The following is a 23193-nucleotide window of genomic DNA, read 5'->3' as shown; positions in this document are numbered from 1 at the left end:
TATATCAACGACACCATACCGCGCATACTGCACGAACAGCGGCGATATTCGGCGGTGATCCTCGTGCCAGACAGCGTGCGGATATATATATATCTCCCACGGAGAAGCCTCCCATCGACAGAACGAAACGTCACCACGTCCGAGCAGGATCGCAGCCTTCGACGCCTTCAGCGTGTGCCTCAAGCGTGGCTCGTCAAACGGAGTGTGATATTACAGTACCAAACAGACAGTGAGTGTGTGAGCAAAAAATTCAACAAGGATTAAACGACTGGAAAACCTACCCGAGAAAATAGTAACATGAAAGTGATTGTAAGTTTTGTGCAGGGAGCAAAACAACCTATCAGATCAGGATCCAAGTGTATCCAAGTGTTTATAATTGGATTGGTTGCATATTTTTCCCTTTCGTGGATAGGTTATCGTCTGTGTGGTGCTGTTGGCGTTCGGTGGTAGTGAAGTGGACTGTGCACCACAAGGATCGGCTACCGAGCCCATTCCCATCATTCGGCAGGAGCAGGAGGTGAATCCGGATGGTAGCTACAGCTGGAGCTACGAGACGGGAAATGGTATTCAGGCAGAGGAGCAGGGCTTTCTGAAAAATGCCGGAACCGAACAAGAAGCTCAGGTAAGATGAAAATGGCCACATATTCCCGGCCTCTGTAGCCGATCCTAGGAATCCTTGAGGTATTGGAGTGCTTGCCCAATCAGTAAATTACTAAGGGAAGGCTCATGAAGTTGGGTTCTCATATAGTACCACGAATGTGCCTTACAAATCTAAGAAAATCATGATGTACTCAGATGAAAGAGAACTCGAAGAGTTTCATTTGAAACTGTAGAGTCTTTTCTATTGAATATTTTTGAGCTTTAATCGAAACCCAAAGTTCAAAGTTTCAAAAGTGTTAAATGCAATAACGAAATATGTCTATTAAAATTATTGTAAAATAATGCCTTTATTTTAAACGAAGGAAATGTAGGAAAGCTGGAAAATTTTCGATAAGTTTATAATATATTTATACTTTAGACAAAAACAAATTCTTGAAAAAGAACTCCGTCGGTTTGTTTGCTCAATCTCTAAACAAGAAGCTGTGCAGTGATATTGGTAAAAATATTGGATATTATAATATCTCGTCTAAAATATCGAGTTTCCATCTCTGCCTGTTCAAACATTTCACTTTTAATAATCACCTTTGATTGCATTCTCTAAATAAAGATCAAAAATAGAAGAGAAAATAAACTTTTGCACGACCTAGTTTCCCTTTTTGCTGGCAACGACACTGGCGCCTTTATGTAAGAGTTATCGGAAATTTGAAACGCACCACTGATTGCATCGATTAAAGCAAAACCCCCGAAACCCCCGCCCCAAAACGCTCACCAAAGCGCAATCCACCCTCAATTGCTCGCCGTCCATTAATCAAATCCGCTTTACGAAGCAAATATTTATAGTCTCCCCTAGTTGCCCTGTGACCCAACCGCAAGAGTGCAAGCTCATCAGTGGAGGTGAACTTTTTTTTTTCTAACTCCCTCAAACCCCCCCTGGCCCGGCCATCCTCCGCTTTGCCATGTTGCGCTGGAATTTCTTGAGCTTGTTTGAGGGCGCGTTCCTAGGTCACGGATGTCACTGCCAGTCCCGCGGGCGAAAATGTGATGGTGACGCTTTTACCGGTGACACGCCACCCCATCAGCTGACATGCTTTTGACGAGCTAACCGATACCGAATGCCTTTGCCTGGACGGATTCCCTTTTTCGATCGTGCAACACACAACCGAGACACAATCGAACAGGATCCAGATCCGTATGGTCGCACGGATTAGGGGTTGCTTCTGGTTGCGCAACGATCACTACGTTTTCTTTCCTGAGTTCGTTGTTGACCCGTCAGCACGGTATCGGAGGCACGGGATGGTGGGTTGGTGCAAAAATAAACGAAATAAACGACAGCAGCACTTCGGAAAAGGTTAATTGGCTTCCTTCTGTTGTTGCTGGGACGTGCGTGGTGAGACGAGCAAGATGCCTGGATGCGGGCGGGTTTTTATTTAGGTTTTGTGTAACAGTTGCTGTCGTTTTAGTGTCAAATATTGGCCAAACAATATTTTGATGATCCAAATTGCCACCCTGAGCAGGGAGGACAATGATCTGCAACGCCCGAAGCGAACGATACGGTTCAATCTTGTTATGATATTTGGGCACCGGCCAATAAAAGTGGTGTTGCAAATTTAGTGCAACAAGCTCGCGACGGCTTGTGACAAAGTCGTTTTTTTTTCAACGAAAGCTGATTGATGTTTTGTCTCCCATTTGCTATTTGCTATCCACTTGATTCTCATGCTAGATGATGAAACCATCGGTTGGACAAAATCTCACACTCAAGCATCCAATTCGATAGCCCAAAGCGTAAGGCTGATATTTAATTGCACAATCTTACCGGTGCAAATGAAACAGTTACCCAGGTGAAGTTGGTCGGCATTTATCGCCGTCGATGAATTGCGAAAGCCTCTTTTGCTCCGTCGTCACATTTATTTACCAGCTATTGAATGCCTCATGCACACACACTTCAGCGCTTCAGCGGTACGAACACGCAAAACCTCCGTCAAAGATCGATTGCAATTGCGTGGCATATCGCGACGACAAGAACAACCCTCTTGAACCGGTACGATGCGTGCGCCACGAGTGAGGATGAGTAATTAATTGATACTTTGTCGTATCGGGCTGGCTTTTGCCGATATCGGACGGTGTCGGCGCTCAATCCGAACCAGAGGCTCGTCCTTCGAACGTGAGACGCGCCTAGTCCTGGGCTGGGAAGGTTAAATGGTGGCACGGGTTTGTCGCTTGACCACTAACCAACTTCTTCGTGTTGCAGGTCGCTCAAGGAGAGTATTCTTACACGGCACCGGACGGGCAGCTCATACGGGTGCAGTACATCGCGGACGAGAATGGTTTCCAGCCGCTTGGTGACCATCTGCCTACGCCCCCACCAATCCCGCCGGCCATCCAGCGTGCGCTCGAGTACCTTGCCAGTCTGCCCCCGAGCGATGATGCGTCGCGGAGGTACTGATCGGACAGAGGCGAAACACGCTCAAACTACAACTAGCACCTAAAACAGACTCATCAAACGCGTTACACAGCGTTAGCCACAGGTACAGTTGAGTAATGTAATGCTCACTCAATACATTCACATACACCGAGGTATGTAAATAAATCATAACGTTCGTTTTATTTATATCCAATAATCGTTTAGTTTTATTCTCCGCACGATGTATCTTCTCATAAAACGTTGTTTTACACAAATCAAGCGATATGAAATGGCTAATCTTCGACCGAAACATGGCTTCATCATTATCGAACAGTGCGTATCAATCGTCCGGTTCGGCGCGCTTGCGTTATCCTTCAACCGTGCCAAGCTTTTAACTAATTCCTGACACAGACCGATAGGCTTGCGGTTGCCCATCAAACTAATCACACTCAAGCATCCTTTATTCGATTCGTGCGCGTGCTTCTAAGCGCGCTTGTGCAAGCTTTGTTCTCGTGTGGACTCCCTCTGCTCCATCTGCCCATAAAACCTGCCCTCGGTTCGCCCAATCCACACCATAAAGCATGGCGAAGCGAAAAAGGAACATTTTAATCTCAAGGCAAGTAGCATCGGGCATCGCGCTGGTGGATGAATGAACTATGGTTAAGATTATGTGGTTTTTGGCTCGTTCTTTTTTATGTTGGAAGGTGTATCGATTTTCGTACCTCTCTGTGGTTTTCATTAGGGGTGAGAACCTGTGGAAACATTGCTATGAGGTGCCTTTATCGGCACTAACTGCTAATCACACAGTGGACTGTTAGGAAGCACTATGGGATTTTGATGTGCTTTGCTTTGATCTATTCTCTTTTGTACATAGATTTGAAGTTAAAGTTAAATAATGCTCAAAACATTGTTATGATCAATAGGTTGCGGATCGTCTATATACTGTGATGTAGGATATATAATCCAAACGCTAATGTTTGTATTGTATAACTTTTTAACTATCCAGTCGTTTTATTTCGATATAACAGAGAATAAAATATCCTTTACAGGGGTTCTTTAGTTTTGCAGGACTAATATTTCAGCTATAGTGACAAATTTTTAGTGCAAGTGTTTAATTCATCGCAAGTAACAGTTTTATACTGATTGATTATACAATTTATATTTTCAGAAAAGAAATCGTCGAAACTTCATCACAAATAAATCGAAGTTATATTAAACTGTTATTTGTTATTAAATTGTATCCGTGCTGTGCGGTCAATTTCCTGTTTATTTTTCTCTGTTTGTAATTTTTTCCTGTTCATCAAATTCATTCATTCAATTTACTGTTTATTTTTCTCTGTTTGTAATTTTTTGGGGCGGCCCGGTGGCATGATGGTAGCGGAGCCGGTCTTAACACGAACGGACCGGACCAAAATCCCATCCGGACCAATCCCCCGTAGCAAGGACTGACTATCCGGCTACGTGGTAAAATAAGTCGATACGGCCAGGCCGTTCTAACGAAAAAAAAAAAATTGTTTGTTTTTTAAACCAATTTAAAAAAAACGCTTCAAAGGGGCCACATAAAGCCCATTGAGTTCAAGAAAAATAAAATAAGAAATGCGTCATATACGACAATATTTAGCAAAAACGATCAACTTCAACTTCGTCGTTCAGGAAAGTTCTACTTGGTATTTGGTGGGAATAAAATGAAATCATTTATTATGAGTTGCTTTCATGTGGCCAAACATTAAATTCAGATCCTTTCAGTTAACAACTAGACTGTATGCAGTAAGCGTTTGACCAGAAACGATCAGAATTGACCAATAGAAGTGAAGTTTCATCAAGACAATGGCTGATCACACACGTCGTTTGTGACTCGCCAGAAATTCTGAGATCTTGGTTGATATGTTTTAATGCGTCAACCGTAACATTATCCTAGTAAAAGAATAAATCGTAAATATGCATAATTAACAACAATTGAGCATAAATAAATTTGAGAAAAAAACCTTTGTTTCAGACAACTTACACACAAATTAAACACAAAACTTTTCCCATTGTGCACCTTTGGCATCGCGTGAAAACAGAATTATTCTATAAGAAATATTTCTTCACTAAATTTAGCCCATCACCGCCGCCACCGGCTCAACACCATTTTCGGATAAAATTCTTAGAAGCGTGATGAATTTAGCGGCACCAATCGTTGCGGTGTTTATTAATTGTTTTGATTATGCCCACGAGGGGGCTGTACATCCGCCGCATTTGGTGTTTGGTGGGATGAATATTCATGAGCCCTAAAGAATATTTACGGCTGGGCGTTACCTGCGTATTTCCGAACCCCCTGTAATCCTGCACTGGTTTAACGATGATGCGCGTTTGTGCTCGTCCAGGATGTGGTTGGACACAGGTACAGGTACACCACACACCACCGTACTCCGATCCATCCGCTAATCGGCAAATATTTTACATCGTTTAACTTAATTGACTTCAACACGGCTTCATCTGGCGCTATCGAACCGAACCGATCGATATGGTTCAGCGAAAAAAATGGCACCGGCACGCATATTTTACCTGCGTGCCCTTGAATGATTGCATTCAAGAAGCTAAAATTAGTTGCCCAAGGACATCACATGATGATGGCCTTTTGTGTATCAGTGAAGAAAACTGCATTCCTATGCTATTCATTGGCAGCATACCCTCGAAATGGTGTTCCAATTGCAGACAACACATCAACTTCAGAATAGCTTAACCCCACAAACAACCACTTCATGCTCACATGTGCGTGTGACCGAGATCATGACGATTTCGGTTTGGCTTCTTGTGTGATCTTCTTCTATCGGCGCTATTGTTGGTGCTGTTGCTACTACAACTACCTGTCAATGATGCAATAGCCCCTGACGGTGATGGTCCATCTGCCATTGATCCGGTGGTAATCAAATCTTCCGACTGTGGAGGGTGTCGTTGAAACTTATGCAAATTTTGTCTAACGAACAGCTTGTTTCTAGGCCCCTCCCTCCTCTCACACTCGGCTTTGCTTCTTTCTCTCTGCGAACTCATGGATCTGGCTGGAGAAGTATCCCGGGTAGGAGGGCGTTAGATGCGCCTAATGGTGATTTGCTAGGACACACAACCGGACGCTGGCTCGTTTGAAACGATTCCAAATACAACCCCAAAAACCCGACGTTCGAGCGAGGTAGACGATACGAAAGATTGAAGATACACAACATAGAAACAAAAAAAACCCCGACTGACCGTTGTCGTACGAGGCAATATAAATAGCCAACGCCTTGCTGGGGCTGCTGCCAGATTTCTGTACCAAGCCCGACGATCAACAGTAGTGTGTTTGTGCTCGATCTCTCCTAGCGTGACGCAAAGCATAGAAACCTTTTCCGCGTCCCAAAAAACCCCACAGTGAACAAAATGAACAAGGTGCGTAGTGTTGTGAGTGCGGAGTGACTCTGAAGAATTTGTTCTCCAAGAACTTTTGTGCCAATTTCGCGTGTCGGAAATGATACTAACTGTGCGAATGTTTGTTCTCTCCATGGATATTTTAGCTCGCTTATGTGCTCGTGCTTGCATTAATTGCGTCTGTGGTGGCTGACAAGGATGCTACCGTGCTAAGGCAAGACTCGGAAGTGAATCCAGATGGTACGTATCAATACGCGTACGAAACTTCCAACGGAATCGTGGCCGAGGAACAGGGTACGCTGAAGAATCTTGGCGAAGAACAGGCCCAGGTAGATACTTTTAACGAGACCTTTAAGCATCAGAACACTCACTTATGGATTTACCTATTTTTTTTACATCAATCGACCTAAAGGTTGCACAGGGACAGTACTCGTACACCGATCCAGACGGCAACCGCATCTCCCTGCAGTACATCGCAGACGAAAATGGATTCCAGCCGCAAGGTGAACATCTGCCAACGCCACCACCAATCCCGGAGGCCATCGAACGGGCGCTTCGACTGTTGGCAAACCTCAGCCGAAACAAGCGTGGTTCCGTATAGTAAATAGCAATAATCACACACCGTGTGCCGTAAATAGTGAATTAGGTTAGTGATACAGGTCCCGAGCACTTGGCAGCAACTAGTCATGTTTCTGAAGCGTAAAGTGACAAGGAAATAAAAACCACCATTCGATTAATGATTTGCAAGCTTACAAACTTTCATAAACAGCTCGTACTACGTCAGACGCTTCCTTGTCGCTCCCACAAACAAATAACAGGGTTCGTCGCTTATACGATCGTTACGATACGATCGTTGAACTCTTTTGTTCATTACTGGAAGAAAGTAAAGCTTTACTTCCCGATTTAATTTGTTCGGTGTTTGTAAGCTGTTTATATTGTTGTGTTTTTTTGGCTAAACAAAAACAAGAATTTCTACTCACACACGAAAAAATCGCTTAACCCACCCGCCTGAACTTGACATTGAGCATCGCTTAAAATGGTGATCGCTTCGGCAAACATATGGCTGCGTGACGTGGTTGTCGTTTTGGGTGCTTTTCGATGCAGATGAGTTTTCGATTTTAAATCCCCTGATCCAGAAGAAGACGATGCAATCGGGTGACGACCTTGCGCGTATCGGAGCTTAATTTTATGCTCCCCCCGTCCGAAACTGACCCACAAAGATTTATATTCACAGCATCCAAAAAAACACACACCGTATGGTAGTAATAATAATGCGTATCACGATGATGACGAAATGGGTGGCCTTCGATTTTCCGGTCCCGCGCATATCGACGCGTATCATACGTCGTATGCTAAACGAGTGGCCGAAGATGCGGCTCGACGGACCACACGGATGGAGGACGCGAGGCCATGAATTTCTTACCCAACCTTGAATTTCGGCCAAAGATCCGGTCCCGTGAATGATGGTGGCGCGACAACGGACCTCGTTCGCCGTTCTTCATCTGCAAACTATGGCGGGAGATTTTTGTTTGGTTTGTGTTTTCGTGGGCGGCTATCGTACGAGCTCGATCGTATGAGCCCCCGGGGGATTAAAAATAGATCCTGAAAGATGTTCTTACGATCATAGGAAAGAAACGGAGGAAAGAATCGCGAGAGTACATGGGAGAGAAAGTGAGCTGTGTAGCGTAAAATTATTTATAATTCTGACTGGTTTGAGTTGGCGAAAAGATTGCCAATTTTGGATAGGACATACAGTGACTGGTGTGTTATGAGGTCATTTGAGGCAACACACACCATGAAAGAAATGGTGGAATAACATTTCTTTTCAGTTTAAGGTAAGTTTTGCTATAAATCTCATATTTTGAGTTTTGTTTTATTGGGCAGATAAAGAAATAAAGTGTATTTTTTATTTATTCAAGTATCTGTTGAGTTACTTTATAAACCAGGGGTAAAATATGTTTGAATTCTAGGAAAATTTGGCACAATCTTGATTCATAAATATTCAGTAAAACAAGCAAGCAAGTCTTGTCTAGAATATCTAAACTTTAATAAGCTTCCTGCCAACCAGGCCACAATATTAAGCCTTTGTTAGTAAAATTTACTAATTTTATACTATCCATAACACCATTATTCTTTCATTATTGTCGAAACTTTCACTGGAACCAATCACGATCGATGAGCTATCAAACTTGCACTTGATAATTTCAAGAAGATCTAACACTTTAAGATCATTACAAAAAATTATATCGATAATGAAACTCATATTCACGGACACATGATAATGCACGTACGTTTACAATCAAATCTCCAGAGTAACTAACTCACAATGGTACTAGGTAAACACACCAGATACCTTTCATGCACATCGATGTGTGGTCCAGTCTTATCCAATCGTCATTAAGTTAGTACACTTTACGAGTCGTTTACGGACGCCTCCGGCAACAGGTCAATCTGGTTTGTCAATTGACATTCGGTGGCAGGATTATAACTCATACTTGCACCTGGAGGCATGAGCAAAAAGGTGAAAAATATCGAGCATATTTGTAATAAATTTAACGTCCTTTTAATGTTCTGTTTGCCAGTATGGCCGACTGGGCGCTGCTGTTCTCTGATACCGGGAAGAACCTATACCGATCTTGACAGCGAACATATTTGCATAAACTTCAAATGATATAAATTTATCAACTCTGGAAAATATGACATTTTCCTAGTTACGGATAATTTTCGCTAGTTGAGCTCGGGAGTATATAAAAAAGAAGATCATTTCGAACGGATATTAAACTCACTTTGCTCATGGAGCAAAGAAGTGTTGTGTACGGTTTGTAACTCGTTGTTAAACCTCGTCATTGACATAATGCGTCTCCATTTGGTAAGTTCTATCAGAGCGCTGTGATCGTTATGAGAGACCCTAATTATTTAGTTTTTGCGTGATAGAGCATTTTTCTTCTAGGAGTTGTGTTCGTACTAGTGTCAGCACAGAACGATGGGAAATATAGACCATCGCCAAGCGAAATAACAACTCAGCGGCCACGCTATCGGCCCTATGGTGATGGAAGATTCCTCCAGTATCCGTACAGCCCTTATCGTTACACGAACGATCAGCGATATTACAACCGAAACGATGGACGATACAATCCGGGTAACGATGGACGATACGTACCTAGGAACGATGGCCGTTACGTGCACGTAGACAACCGATATAAGCACACTGAAGGACCTAGTGGCAGTGGGGCGGGTCGTCAAGGTTCGCTGGGTGGAGCCGGTGGTGGAGCAGGTGCCTCAGGAGCTAATGGAGCAGGAGGAGCCAATGCGGCTGATTCCAATCCCCCGAAACCCGCAACAACTATTCCGCCGCCATCTACATCACCACCGACCGCTGTACCTACGTTGGCCAGAATAGCTCAGGTTAAAGTCGCTCCAAAGCCAGCATACGCTCCAGATGGATGGAAAATAATTCGTCTAGAAAACCAAGTCGAAAATGATGGCTATCACTATGTGTGAGTAAACAAGATGTTAAATTCGGAAGCATTTTTTACGCTGTAAAAATGCGCTTTATCAAATCTTTTCCTCAGGTTTGAGACAGAAAACGGAATCTTGGCCGAAGAGGCGGGACGTATCGAAGACAAGGGCACGGCCGCGGAAGGACTTCGTTCGCAAGGCTTCTACCAATACGTCGGTGACGATGGAGTCGTCTATCGTGTCGATTATGTCGCCGATGGGAATGGTTTCCTGCCGCAGGTACGATGAGTCAATCGTCTACGCGATTCCGTGACTAATGTACACCGTTGATTGCAAATGATGTATGATTAATTGTTTCCGTTTTCTTCCGCGCACAGGGTGATCATATACCGAAGGTGCCGCCAGCGATCGAAAAACTGCTGAAATATTTAGCCGAACAGCCAAAGTGAACAGTTTTACGTGAGCAGTGACACTGACAAATGTTTATTTGTGGTAAAGTTATTAATAAAGGAACAAAATGAAGTATCAATTTTGAAAATTTTGTCCTTTGAAAGCAACTGTAAAGCATATCAGCCTGTTTTATGATCGCTATGTATGTCATGTTTGCCATTATCACTAATATTAAACTGATCAGCAACACTCACGCCCAATTTACGCGACTGTTAATGTTTGATTCGAACCTGTGTCACTCGTAGAAGCCAATGCACACTCTTCCTGGGCTCGTTTATCGCCGTGGTACTGTGACATTTAAACCTTGAGTGACACGCATTGAAGTCTTCTTTTTAATGGGGATAGAAGAATCCTAGAAAGGATCTTCAAGAAATGATTTTATAAAGTTCGTTTAATACATCATGGGTTCGGTATAGGTAAATTCTCGATACTCTTGTTATAAAGAACACATTGCATTTTGCTGTTCTTCAACGAAAGACTGCTGGCTTATCCCCTTGACAGCTATATATAATGTATTTAATATTTGGGATTTTAATAATTGCACTGCTTTTACCTGTTCCTGTTCTCGCCTCTTACTTTACTATACTTTATTACTCACTTCATGAATTTTTATAAAAATTTACTAGTGTAATAGGGGCTTAACACGACAGCACGAAAAGCTTACCACGATCGCTGATTGCCAACCCCTGCAATAGCAAACTTTTTTGCGCCTAAATGTATGCTTTTATTTGCTAGATTCTCATGACATGAAAAACGATTGTGCTTTCTAATCCAACAGACAAAAGGAAATCCCGTATTAGGTAGCTTCCTTAGCTGCATTATTTAATACTTTCAGTAATATTATAAAAAATATTACTAATTGAAATATAGATCATATTTAAGTTAACAAGAAATGTAATGAGGAAAATCCTCTTTTTAAATTGTAATTTTTTTTTTCTTCCAAATGAGTTAATTTTTAAGATATCTGAACGATCATTTAAACGTGTCCATGCACTTTGAAATGCACTAATGGGATACTCGTGTTTACTTTATACAAATAATAAAACATTATATTTAATAGCAAAATCAATTCAAGGCCGTTGAATATCACATTAAGGTACACTGATCATTTTCCCCAAAACAAGTGCTGCCTGACCTGACGAAAGCGAACGAACCGAACCGAATGGATAAGGTTGCATATTTTCGGATGAAATACGTATTATCTTTACGTAATAAAAGTCAAATACCACCGCATACAGCCACACATCACCAGCTGTAGCTGTTGAGTGCTCCGTATCACCCAAGTAAGGAAGCGTCAGTTTGGGGACACAACTTTCAAAACGCGAAACAGTCACATCGAAAATGAGGTACGGCTCAAGGATTGTAAATTGATGTACGCATTCGGAGGAAGACCTCCCCCGGATTGGAGATAAATTCTGCACAATTGTAATGTGCCTCCATTTACAGCATTTACGCTTAATGTGTGCTGGAGCGCACTTCCCACAATCAATCGATCGAAGGTAGGCAAAGTGAAGGATGTCTCTGGACATTCAATGTATGAAAATTCAACGAACCCATCTTTTCGCTGTGAAGGTCATCCATGTACTTTAATAAAAGTGAGTAAAGAAGTGGATTCTATTTTGCAGCATAAAACAAACCCATTCATCACTCGCCTCCTCGATGATTTGTCATCTAATCGCAGAGCAAAATGATCAGCCAAAGCTACCGGGTATCTAATAAATGTTACTATCGCTGCTGACCCCACCGAGGCGCATACCAGCGGGGGATGCCAGGGATAATTCTGAACGATTTTATGACCCATAAAACCCGTACACATCTTATTCTTCCGCTCATTTGCCTTATATGTAAATAAAGCTATAAAAAAGTGTTAAACACGCGTGACTTCTGCATTTGTTTGGCACAGGTTTTAGAGATATACACCGAAGCGGAGTGCATTCCCGGTGGCCACGGATATGGCGCTGTGAAGGGGCACTACTTTCTACTTCGATGTTCGGATGTGTCGATCCGTCCATAGCTGCCTTGACCGTCGTTCGCTTCGGCGGCCTTGCGCGGCCTTGCAAGTGGTTTATCGGTAAGCTTCAACTACCGTTCCCCCGATCTTCCTGAGAGCGCGCAATATTTTTTGGGTCCCAAAGATGCCCTAACTTTCATTGAGTAAATTGAACAGTAGGAAGCCCCCATCGGTGCCACCAATACCGTGCCCCCTTTTTGGACAGAAACGATTGCGTGCAATTATCCTTACCATGTTTAAGTCTACGCGCACAAACGGACGGACGCGTAATGCCTGGGAACGCACAGTCCCACAAGGGTCGACAGTGGGGATGTGTCGTTCCCTCGATCGATGGTCTTCGGAGGGCAATAAACATAAACTTTTTACTGTCATATTTTTTCGCGCCTCTCGCACCATCCTAAGGCGGGAAGGTCGTACCCGTGCTGCCACTATTTTGCATGGCATTCTCCTGGGCAGTGTGACAGTGTGACCATACTGGCGCCTCCCACCGGAGACAGGGCTTGGATGGCCGTATTTAATAGGAATTTTGCCGCAGCTTCAGTTTAGTTTGATTTAATCAATTACGAACACCGCAAGTACGCGCTGCGGCAGGCGAGTTTGTGTAACTGAGCGTACGTCCGTACTAGTGCCAGTGACTATCCGTGATTCCAGTCGCAATGCCGTACTACAGTCCAGCTTTGATCTTAGTGAGTCATTCTAGTGTGCACGATAATAATGCGCGATAGTTTACGATCCTCTTTCGGTCCATGCCAGGGCATCAAGAATGTCAATCAACGGCAGTGGGATGCGTGGGATGGTGAAAACTTTTTCCCGTCCGGGACGAGTCATAGGGCACTTTCAGCCCCCGGGTACCCAGGCCCGGAAACCGATCGAGCTCAGCGTGAGCGACCTTGTGCTGGTGGCTCCGTAGTGGCGCTGTTGATTTACGTAATGTGTTTGTGTGTTTGACTGATTGAATGTGCCTCCGGAATTGATGAACCCGCATGGCGTTTAGATCCATTGCATGTCACCATGACTACCGATGCGATCAGTGTGTGTCCGGGAATGTGTGGAATGTCTTCGCGGAATTGCGTTTGTGATGGGGTTTCTTTTTTGTTTGATATTTTGGTTTCGATTTGCAGGTTTGCCTCTTTCTGGTGTACAGTGTTATTCGTGGTGCACCGAATGACGGAAAATATAACCCGCGAAAGTACAGCAAAAATGGAAAATATGTACACGGAGGTGAAGGTGAGTAATGTTTAATATTGGTGCTAGCCTTTTTAGCGCGAAGAAACGGAAAATAAAATGAGGGCAAACTGTCGCAATTGATCAAATAGCCAAAGGTAGTGCCTGAAGTTTGTCTTAAAGTGATTCATAGCGCAAAAAAGTTGATGAACAATTACAGACAGTGGAGAGTAGATAATCAGCATGCCTACAGACGGATGCTGTACTGGGCATGTTTTGTTTAAAATAGTACTAAAAACTGTTTGCAAACAACGCTCTTGTTCCTTGCTGATCGAAGACTGTTTAAGCAATCAGTAGAAAAAGTAACGAGTAACATAAAAAAAGGAAATTTTGGATAAACAATGACATTGATAAAGAACGAAATAGTTGGAAAACTCCTTCCTAAGTTTAGTGTACCAGAAACACTATCTTTACCTTCTCGGCGATGTCCTGCCAACTGCAGTATCGTTTAACATTTGTTATAAAACCTATTAGTTTGGAAAACAACTTTCAAAGACGGTACAAATTATTAGTTTTGTCCAAAATTTTGCAGGTTCAGAGCCACTTATCATTTTTCTTTCACCATGTTTTCACATTTTTTTTTAAATTTTCGATACATTTTGTTACATCTATTTGAGATGTTAGATAACATATTGGATTTCATTTAACTAATAAAGATTGATTGACATTTACAAAACATTTGATTTTCATACATATTTATTCAGTTGGATTCCCACGGGCAAACAATATGTGCGTGAATGGTTTCGGCTTTTGCTGTTTTTTCTTTATGCTAATACTAATTATGGAAATATGTAATTATGTCACCAGTATTCCATGCTAATCGTTTTCGCTAACTTCACTCAGCTTTCGCTGTCACTCATTTCAGCTCCATTTTGCTGCATTTAGCAATAGGTGTCTATAGCTAGATATCTTGTAGATTATTCGTTGCATTCGTTGCAAGGATTCTCAATAGATTTCATCCACGTAACTTAAAATATGTTTTACTATTCACTTTGCTGCAAATTGTTGCTTTGAAACCGGTGTCAAATGTAGAAGCCAACCTACACTCTCCCTGAATACTTTTATCGCCCTCATGATTGTATGATTTCTGCGACACACGGAAGCCTTAATTTTCTGGACAATCCCTTATGTTATTTTTTGAAGACCATCAAGGATCTTATGAAGTTCGTTAAAGTCATCACGGCTTTACCTTCAATATAGGTAACTCTCGATACTCTAATGATAAAGAACACTTTGTAATTTGCCGTGCTCCAACGATGGACTGCGTGCTTATAGTATTTAAGAGCAACATTGAGTGACTATATCCTGTGTTGATTTTTCACTTTATTTTATATAATATTATTGTTTCTCTACTCGCTTTACATAAGTTGATACATAAGTGTTATGTATCGGATATGTCTTTATGTATGTAGTTTGTCTATATTTAATTGAAATTTCTCACTCTTTGAGATATTTTAAAAATTCTTAATTTTCTAAAAAAGATAAGATAAAATTTCTTAATTTTCTAATATTTTTTAAAGCTTTCGATATCTTATTCGGGTTTCTCTAATCTGCGTTTAATCGCTAGTGTTCTATGACCTTAGGTTCTGGTTTTGTAAAAGTCTATAAGTGCCTGGCGTATCTGGTATTTTAATTTCACGAGTTCCATCCTGTTGCTATTCAAGACAAGCCTACACTTAGCAATAAAAGTAATGTACTGAATATTTCGAATTCTGATATTGATTCATCTAAAATTTTACGGCGATCTGCCTCACAGGATGGTTTCCACATTTTTTCGCCAGTTTATAATTTTAAAACTTTGCTTGATACTTCATTTGATACGGTTTTTGTAATATTTTTACGTTCTGTTTCGTAAATCGGTGTATTTTTTAGTTTTTTCGTTATTGACTAGAAACCCTTTATTTTTATAATTCTACTTATATGAAGGTCGTTGTATTTTTCATGGATTATTCTATTTAATTGAGTCTGAAACTTTACTCTGAAGCATGTTATGATGTGAAATGTATGTAATACGGTTAGATATTTTCATTAGATAAACCACATGCGGAACAACTCTATGAAGATTAGAATCAAATAAATTCAAGCAGATGTTCCTAGCAACAGGTGGTATTGAAATTCAATTAGAACTTTCGACATAAATTTATATTCTATAGCAACCATTAACCATCACATTCAAAAGATTGTGTTCGTGATTTCGCTTGCCAGTCACCAAAAAGGTGACACTATGGTACATCTCAGCAGCGAACTACGAATGACGCTTGTCCCCATGCTAAATCATACGCCAATATTTTGTTCCAAATTATTAACCATAACTCAGACGTCCGGTTTCTTCCACCGCCGCGGGAAATACGCAAACCAATCTAATTTCACCTAAACCAACAAAGTAGATAAACTACGAATTTATTTGATGTGAAACCACCACGTTGTGGCCGAGCGTTTCAAATCAAGATAATGTGATCGCCGGCGGGGCAGACCCCGGTCCGTTTGGAAACCCTTTTTTGAACGGGCCCCGTGTATGCCGGTGAACACTGGTAGGAGCGGACGTCTGTCGGCTGCTGAAAATTTGCATAATTTGTTTCTGATTGGACATCATAAACATTTATGTTTACAGGATTTTTTTCCGTTCGCTTCCTTCACGGTGCGCGGTGCGCCGTTCGCTGCTAACAACCATACGTTGTTAATGTTAATAGTAATGTTAAAAAATTGAATTAAATCGTAGTCGATTAATATATGGTGGCGATGAATTATGGTTCTTCGATAATCCGTGTAATTTAAAGGCGACATGTGTTTAACGAGCGAATATGATATCTTCTTCCATTTGGGACAGGAGATTACGTGGAGGACGTGAACCGGTACCGATACGTGCATTACGATGATGGCGATCGGGGCAAGTACTTCCACATACACATACCGTACGATGGAGGCTTTGGGAACTATGAGGGTGGACACGAACCTTACCGTTACCCACCTTATGATCCTGCGGGAGAGTACGCGTAAGTAGATCCTTCGAGATGGACAACCAGCTCAAGATCTTGGAGTCGTTCTTGATCGTGTATTCTTTTTTGGTATATTTACAGCGAACAAGTGAACAAGTATTCGTACGATCCGTACCGAGCGAATTCGTACGACATTCAGAAACCTTCCATCTACCTCGAGTACGGTGTTCCCTCTGTGTCGGAAACAAACACCGCATCCAGTGTAGTTGATGTCCGGAAATCGTTACTTCCCGGTCCAGGTACGGCGTATCTACCCGTGGCGGAGTCGGACGAGCTTGATGTACGTAAATCGCTTCTTCCCGGCCCGGGAACAGCGTACCTTCCCGTACTAAAGCCCGAGGAGCAGAGTCTCACTATCGGTTTATCCGAAAAGCGACCGAAAGTTCTGCCCCATCCCAACAGCATCGACGGAGTCGACCACCTGACGACGGCGAGCCATGATAGCTCGTTGCGTGCCACAACGACACAGCCTCCGATCGAGACGACTACTGGCCCTAATATAGGCACCGAGCAGACGACCGATGGTTCGCTCCACAACCAACCCTGTTTCGCTACCAGCGGCCCGCTGAAACTCTTAACCAAAGCGTGACGTGTGAATGAAAGCTTCGGCGAGCTTTCGGATTACCGCGCGTCTGCGGACTACCGCCGGTGATCCACTTTGTTAGTCTGATAAGCGAATGATCTGTATGTTTTTGAAAGTTGTTGCCCCACATAAACACATCTCCCCACAAAGTCAAACTGATGATGAAAGATCGACACGACCTTGTCGCCACGGGCCGCTCCATAATGGTTTTCTTTTAGACAGGCAGGAAAGGGAAGGGAAGGGAAAAGAAAGGGGAAGATGATCTTGTTTAGATGAAGGAAAAATTACCACCTCAAAATATCACCAATGAATGCGAAGATGCGCCAATCGCCCGGTATGTGCATGTATCGGGGGAAAACGGCCACCTGGGCATCGTAAAGTACGGTGACTAATTGACCGCTTCCGGTTGCGGTGGCCTAATGAGTTGAGTAACACTGGACGACAAGATAAACGGTGTCGCATTTGACTCGAGGGCTGATTTATGCAAATCCACCCCTGAAGTGCCTCCATTGTGCAGCGTTTCGGTGATGGCACTGAAGCGATCGCGACACGCTTTGCCGAAGGATCTGCACGATCCGATCCGAAACGATGGTTGATGAGGTGTTGCTGGCGAGCGGCTTTACCGGGCGATCGTCGCCCATTTGCTCGTACTACTGCGTGCCGTGCTTGTCGCAAACAATACGCCTACATCATTATGGTTAATATTGGTTGATTTGCATGTTTTTTCTGCACGCCGCTAACCGCGAAGACGAGCGCTCATAATCAGCAATGCCCAGGAAACGCGATGATGCCGAACGTCGCTTAGATCCGCACCAGATAGCTTAAATGTCAAGATCGCACCCGCACACACATCAGCATTTTTCTTCGCTTTTCTTCGCCCAAACTAGATCACCGTCTGACAGGGACGACACGTGAAAGCAATTGACATGCCATCGCGCACCAAGCCTTATCAAAATTCAATTGGTGATGCAAAATTCATCACTCGGCCACCGTCGGCTCCCCCGGCGGCGGGTTCTCGCTAAGAACGCTACGCGTATCGTAAATATCACCCGAAAGGTAACTATTTTAAGCATGCACACATTTAGCCACTCAACCGGGTCCACCTTCACTCGACAGGTCTCGACACCTGACCTTTTGCGAGAGCATTTCCCCACGATGCTCCGCGCTAAGAAATGTGAAAAGATCATCGAAGCAAAGGTCGAAAAACAAGATCGTCTATATGCGATCGTTAGAATTCCGCTGCCTCGGGGCCGTTATCTATGTTTCCGTACGCGGGTTTTTTTTTCGGCATTCCGTTTCTTTGTCCGCATCGGCTGTGGATGGTTTCACCTTTTCTGTTTTCAACCAATCCCAGGACCCAAGTGACTCGTTGTGTATGCCAACGTCCAGAATCCTGTTCCACCGCATCGTCCATCATTAGTGGTCTTGATAGTACCCATTTTTAGTGCTTTATTTGCATTCGGGCGGCTCGTTCGTTTTGCTCTATTTTTACGAAACCTTTGACGAGGGTTTTGATAAAAATTCTTATATGAGGCTTAGCTTTTATTTCTGGATTAATTAAAGTGTATAATGGTTCGATAAGAAAAAGCGTTCGTTTCTTATCTTTCATTCAACTCTTTTGTTCCATTCGCTTTGTTTTACTCTATTACTTAATTTAGTATGGTAAGAGATAAAAATGCGTTAAAGTTTATTGGAAAATGGCTTGATTTCTCATACCTAACTTAATCTATTTCAAAATTTATACAATTTGACTTATTTAATGAAAATATAAAAATATCTAAAAAATATAAAATGATTGTAGAAATAATACTGAAACAATCGGAGCATAGTTTTTAAATTACCTTAAACAACTTAAATCATTATTTAATTTGAAATTAGATAAAGAATTTCATAGATAATTTGGGTATGCAAAATCAACAATAAATACTGGGCTATAATTAATATCACATAGTCTAATCCGTAGTGTACATCGTTACCAGACCATGAACTTAATAATTACAGTGTGTTTAATTAATCAATATGCACAGATTCATCAGATTATTGGAACAGCTACATTGGAGGTTAATATATAATCGGTATTTAATAAAAAAAATCTATTTTTGTATTGTTTTTTTATTTATTTCCATTATAACGGCCGAGGGCCGTAAGAAATAATTCAAATGTTAACAGAAAAAAAAACAATTATGATTAAATTCAATAATTAAAATGTATACCTGTACACTTTTCATTATAATTTTCTACTGTTATGCTTATTATTAATGCTTAGCAATGACCTTGGTCTTAAATTCCAAGATAGCTTTGTTATCAAACTGTCCATAATAAATAACCCACGATCTATATCTTGAACGAGTGTCAAATGATGAAAAATATTGTTCAATATAAAGATCACACCCTTCCAACAAACACGATCGACCAATTTTCCAAAGCTCACTAATCCTATTTCCGTGCTGTCATGTAATCTATTAAGTAGTAAACCGAACCCATCTCCAATAGCCTGCATTCCAATGATGTACGATCGGGTGCACTAATTTACTGCGGTGTTCAACCCTTTAATCGCACACCATAGGAAAAGGAAAAGTTGCTGCTGTCGGTTATTTGCGTTCCGGAACAGTGTGAGGGAAAGATTCGGCCTATCATCTTGTTTTTTATTTTAGGGGATGGCTCACAAAACTGGACGCCATAAATAAAATCCCTCTTAAGACGATGCGCCAACGATGCGGGTAACCCGTGCCGCTGGGTTGGCCACTCCATAAATAACCGCTCAATGTCAACGAGCAGCAGCCAAAGAGCAGTCGAACTAGTCGAGTCGTGGCCTCGTACATCGCGCACCCGTCTCCCCGTAAGCAACACACGCTAATGCATGCACAAACACCTATCAGATACAGCTACAGCTTACATGTGCCCCCGGGGTTGGTCACTACGGCCCGTCCTGACAGGCTGGAGGCGACCGAAACTAGATCGGTTTCAAACACCCGAATTCCACCCGCCCTTATAAACCACCTGGTACGGAGGGCGGGGAGCTTGCAAGCCCTTTTCGATGAACCGGTCGAATCGATCTCTCTCGGTCGGACTGACAAAATGGTTCAATAAAATACGATGTCACATTATCATATCGTCACCGGCACACCGGGTTCATCGCGATGCTGGGGAAGGTTTCATTTTCGGACCCGTAAATTATAGCCCTACCGTGCTGGCGTGGTGTACGAGCCCCGAAATTCGATCACCATTCGATCGGACCCCGTAATGATCTTAGGCCGGATTCCATTCAAATTTAGCTGCCGGAATTCGCTGCTGCCCAGAACCGCACCGCGTGGAAGATTTTAATAATTTTCTCATTAGAAAATGTCAACGGTCTGGGAATTCTTGCCACCATTCATGCCAGTTCTAGCCGTGCGCGGCAGGGATGCTTTTGTGACAAAAGTGCTATTTCTTCGAAAAAGGGATGTATATAGCACGGTGACCTTGGAACGGAAACGGGTTCCGGAATTGGATTGGGGTATGATATCGATCGAGCACCACATTTTCGTCCACACGCTAAACAATGCCAGGCCGATGCGCTGTGCGTGGTTCATTACTTATCAACCTCATAATGATCGCAAGACTCGTCGCCGGTGGGATGCTGTGCGTTTCGCTTTCGCCACTCAGCTTAAAGGGTGCGGTCCGTTGCAACCCTTTTTGTCCTAAACAGCAAACAATGCACTGGAGTGGAGTGGATGGCAACAAAAGCCTTAATCCACACGCTAAGCCTGACGTGTATGCAAACACACCTGCTAATTATGATATCGGCTGGATAGGAGGAAACCTCCAGCAACGATTGTTTTTTTTTTCTCTCCAAGGTCACCTAGGCAGTGGCACAAGAAGAAGAGGATGACCCGTAGACAAAGACGCATAAATTGATTATCATTTCGTTGCCGACGGTTTCACGCCATCGGTTCGCCACGGAACGTGTCACAATGTTGCTACGTTTTGCTCTGCTTTACCCCCCTTTTTTGTCACACACACGTCGTATGTGACGTGCCGTGCCGTTCCACACCAGTTGAGTGCTTTTAAATCGATACTCATCGGAAAACAACCTACCATCACATCAAGGCGTCCAAATGCCGATGATAACACCGACCGACCGCCGCTCGGGATGTTCGGTCGGAAATATATCGTTTGTGTTTAATCACCGGCACAAATCGTCATTGGTTTTCGCGAAATCCGTGCCCCGAATCAATGCGGAAAACATCATCGCGATCGATAAATGCAAATTTTGATTTTGATACATTTTTTTTGTCATTCGCCTTTTGCTTACTAATGGCTATTGCTGTGTGGAGGTTCTTTTTTTGTACTGGATTGTGGTTGATTCTTTAGTGCCTAGACGAATCATTTGCCTCCAAATTGTGGTTGTATAGTGTCATATTTATGGTTTAGAACATTCTCATTTGATGAGAGTAATGGGCATTTTATAGTCATTTTTGAAATGTTTTTTTGCAGAAAGTAATTATCCAGGAAATAACATTCTGATGTGTGTAAAATGCAGATCAATAAAAAGTTATACAACAACACCTTTTATATAAGCTCAAGAATGACGAAATTGTAATTTGAAGTTGGAGATTGAAGTTTTTGGAGACTTGTTCTGAAATGTTTTGGTTTTCAGACTTCCGGCTCCAACATTTCTCAGGAAAAAATGCAACAATGATAAACAAATAAAGTAGTTAAAAAATTCACTTAACGGTTCGTTTATTCGATGTTGAAAACTAATAATTTACAATAGAACACAGTTCATTTGTGGCATCGATCGGTTGTGTGCGATCGTTGGAAAATGTTGTTGTTGCACCCCACGGGAACCCTCATGTGCTCCCAGTTGACTTGACTTGACTGTTGCTCAATCTGACTGCTCCCCTCTGACTGCTCGCTGATACCTCCCTGTATTCCAAGCCAGTGGCGCCCAAACTTACTTTCGCTGCTGGCTCGCGATGTACTCGAGGGAGCGTGCGATCGCATCGGGCGTCGGTGGTGGCGTTGGCAGATGGGCACCCTGCGGCTGGAATCCGTTCTCATCGGCAACGTAGTCAACGCGGTACTTCTGGCCATCATCGCCGACGTACTCGTAGTAACCCTTGGCACGGAGCGTCTCGTTCTCGGTGTTGCGGTCATCGATCTTGCCCGATTCGGCGGCCTCAATGTTGTTCTCGTTGGCGTACTTGTAGTAGTATCCGTCATCGTTGAACTGCTTCACCTGCTCCTTGATCTTTTCGTATCCGGCATCGCCACCGTTGTTGTTGCCGCCGAAGCGCGATGCAGTACCCGAGCCCGATCCGCCGCGAGATCCAGCACCGCCAGCACCACCGGCACCTCCGGCACCACCAGCACCGCCAGCACCGAAACGAGAACCAGCACCACCGGCACCGCCAGCACCGCCAGCACCGAATCCAGCACCACCGGCACCGCCAGCACCTCCGGCACCGCCAGCTCCGAAACCGCCATCATCACCACCGAAACCAGATGCACCGAAACCGCCAGCTCCAGCGTTGCCACTGCCCGATCCAGCACCGAAACGGCTACCTCCAGCGCCTGGAAGAGGCGTCCCCCGGAAAAAAACCATGTCGATCAAACCAATCAAAGAACCATCCCCACAGGAAGCCAATCTTCCGAAGGTCCGTTTTCTTACCGCCAGCACCGCCAGCACCACCCAATCCACCAGCACCACCAGCACCTCCGAAACCGCCGGCACCGCCAGCACCTCCGAAACCGCCAGCTCCGGCACCTCCGAATCCACCGGCACCGCCGGCACCACCGAAGCCGCCCGAACCGCCTACCTTACCCGGGCTGCCCGGTCGGTACTTGCCATCGTCGTACTTGCCGCGACCGTCCGGACGCCAGCGGCCATCGTCCCACTTCGTCTCGTAGTACTCCGGATAGTAACGGCCATCGTTCGGGACGGGGGCCTGGGCGAGGGCGCAGCCAAACATGGCCAATGCCAACTGCACGGACAGAGAAACGCAACCACACACCGCCAATTAGTCGATGCAGAAAAAAAAAATACACACGCTAAACAAACACGATCCTGCCACGAACCACTTACCAATGCAACACACTTCAT

General features: G+C 43.5%; 5 protein-coding genes across 5 annotated transcripts; 4 read left to right on the top strand and 1 right to left on the bottom strand.

Annotated features, from left to right (window-relative positions):
* The first annotated feature begins 297 nt into the window (after positions 1 to 297).
* On the top strand, positions 298 to 3043 carry LOC128300933 (endocuticle structural glycoprotein SgAbd-8-like). Its single transcript, XM_053037187.1, has 3 exons — positions 298 to 309; positions 413 to 622; positions 2849 to 3043. The coding sequence occupies exons 1-3, from the start codon at positions 298 to 300 to the stop codon at positions 3041 to 3043; spliced, it is 417 nt and encodes a 138-aa protein (XP_052893147.1).
* Positions 3044 to 6394: 3351 nt separating this feature from the next.
* On the top strand, positions 6395 to 6986 carry LOC128300934 (endocuticle structural glycoprotein SgAbd-2-like). The gene is made up of 3 exons (XM_053037188.1): positions 6395 to 6406; positions 6532 to 6714; positions 6798 to 6986. Exons 1-3 carry the CDS (start codon positions 6398 to 6400, stop codon positions 6984 to 6986), a joined length of 381 nt encoding a protein of 126 aa, XP_052893148.1. The 5' UTR covers positions 6395 to 6397.
* Positions 6987 to 9183: 2197 nt separating this feature from the next.
* On the top strand, positions 9184 to 10358 carry LOC128300927 (larval cuticle protein LCP-30-like). The gene is made up of 4 exons (XM_053037180.1): positions 9184 to 9254; positions 9320 to 9882; positions 9958 to 10123; positions 10222 to 10358. The coding sequence occupies exons 1-4, from the start codon at positions 9240 to 9242 to the stop codon at positions 10291 to 10293; spliced, it is 816 nt and encodes a 271-aa protein (XP_052893140.1). The 5' UTR covers positions 9184 to 9239; the 3' UTR covers positions 10294 to 10358.
* Positions 10359 to 12961: 2603 nt separating this feature from the next.
* LOC128300928 (uncharacterized) lies at positions 12962 to 17114 on the top strand. Its single transcript, XM_053037181.1, has 4 exons — positions 12962 to 12991; positions 13427 to 13531; positions 16350 to 16522; positions 16607 to 17114. The coding sequence occupies exons 1-4, from the start codon at positions 12962 to 12964 to the stop codon at positions 17112 to 17114; spliced, it is 816 nt and encodes a 271-aa protein (XP_052893141.1).
* Positions 17115 to 22044: 4930 nt separating this feature from the next.
* LOC128300926 (uncharacterized) lies at positions 22045 to 23193 on the bottom strand. The gene is made up of 3 exons (XM_053037179.1): positions 23176 to 23193; positions 22765 to 23074; positions 22045 to 22664 (listed from the first exon to the last, which is right to left on the bottom strand). The coding sequence occupies exons 1-3, from the start codon at positions 23191 to 23193 to the stop codon at positions 22045 to 22047; spliced, it is 948 nt and encodes a 315-aa protein (XP_052893139.1).

This window comes from Anopheles moucheti, chromosome 3 (assembly GCF_943734755.1).
Source record: "Anopheles moucheti chromosome 3, idAnoMoucSN_F20_07, whole genome shotgun sequence".
Classification (NCBI taxonomy): domain Eukaryota; kingdom Metazoa; phylum Arthropoda; class Insecta; order Diptera; family Culicidae; genus Anopheles; species Anopheles moucheti.
Note: the sequence above shows the minus strand (reverse complement) of the source record. Positions and strands in the feature narration are given on the sequence as shown.

What these genes read in the sequence shown, in the direction of transcription:
- LOC128300933 (XM_053037187.1), top strand. An exon ending in GAACCGAACAAGAAGCTCAG is followed by an intron (nt 623 to 2,848) that starts GTAAGATGAAAA and finishes TTCGTGTTGCAG; the next exon opens with GTCGCTCAAGGAGAGTATTC.
- LOC128300934 (XM_053037188.1), top strand. An exon ending in TTGGCGAAGAACAGGCCCAG is followed by an intron (nt 6,715 to 6,797) that starts GTAGATACTTTT and finishes ATCGACCTAAAG; the next exon opens with GTTGCACAGGGACAGTACTC.
- LOC128300927 (XM_053037180.1), top strand. An exon ending in AATGATGGCTATCACTATGT is followed by an intron (nt 9,883 to 9,957) that starts GTGAGTAAACAA and finishes TCTTTTCCTCAG; the next exon opens with GTTTGAGACAGAAAACGGAA. An exon ending in GGAATGGTTTCCTGCCGCAG is followed by an intron (nt 10,124 to 10,221) that starts GTACGATGAGTC and finishes TTCCGCGCACAG; the next exon opens with GGTGATCATATACCGAAGGT.
- LOC128300928 (XM_053037181.1), top strand. Translation starts at nt 12,962, where the DNA reads ATGCCGTACTACAGTCCAGCTTTGATCTTA. An exon ending in ACAGTCCAGCTTTGATCTTA is followed by an intron (nt 12,992 to 13,426) that starts GTGAGTCATTCT and finishes TTCGATTTGCAG; the next exon opens with GTTTGCCTCTTTCTGGTGTA. An exon ending in GATCCTGCGGGAGAGTACGC is followed by an intron (nt 16,523 to 16,606) that starts GTAAGTAGATCC and finishes GTATATTTACAG; the next exon opens with CGAACAAGTGAACAAGTATT.
- LOC128300926 (XM_053037179.1), bottom strand. An exon ending in GGGTGGTGCTGGCGGTGCTG is followed by an intron (nt 22,665 to 22,764) that starts GCGGTAAGAAAA and finishes CGCCTCTTCCAG; the next exon opens with GCGCTGGAGGTAGCCGTTTC.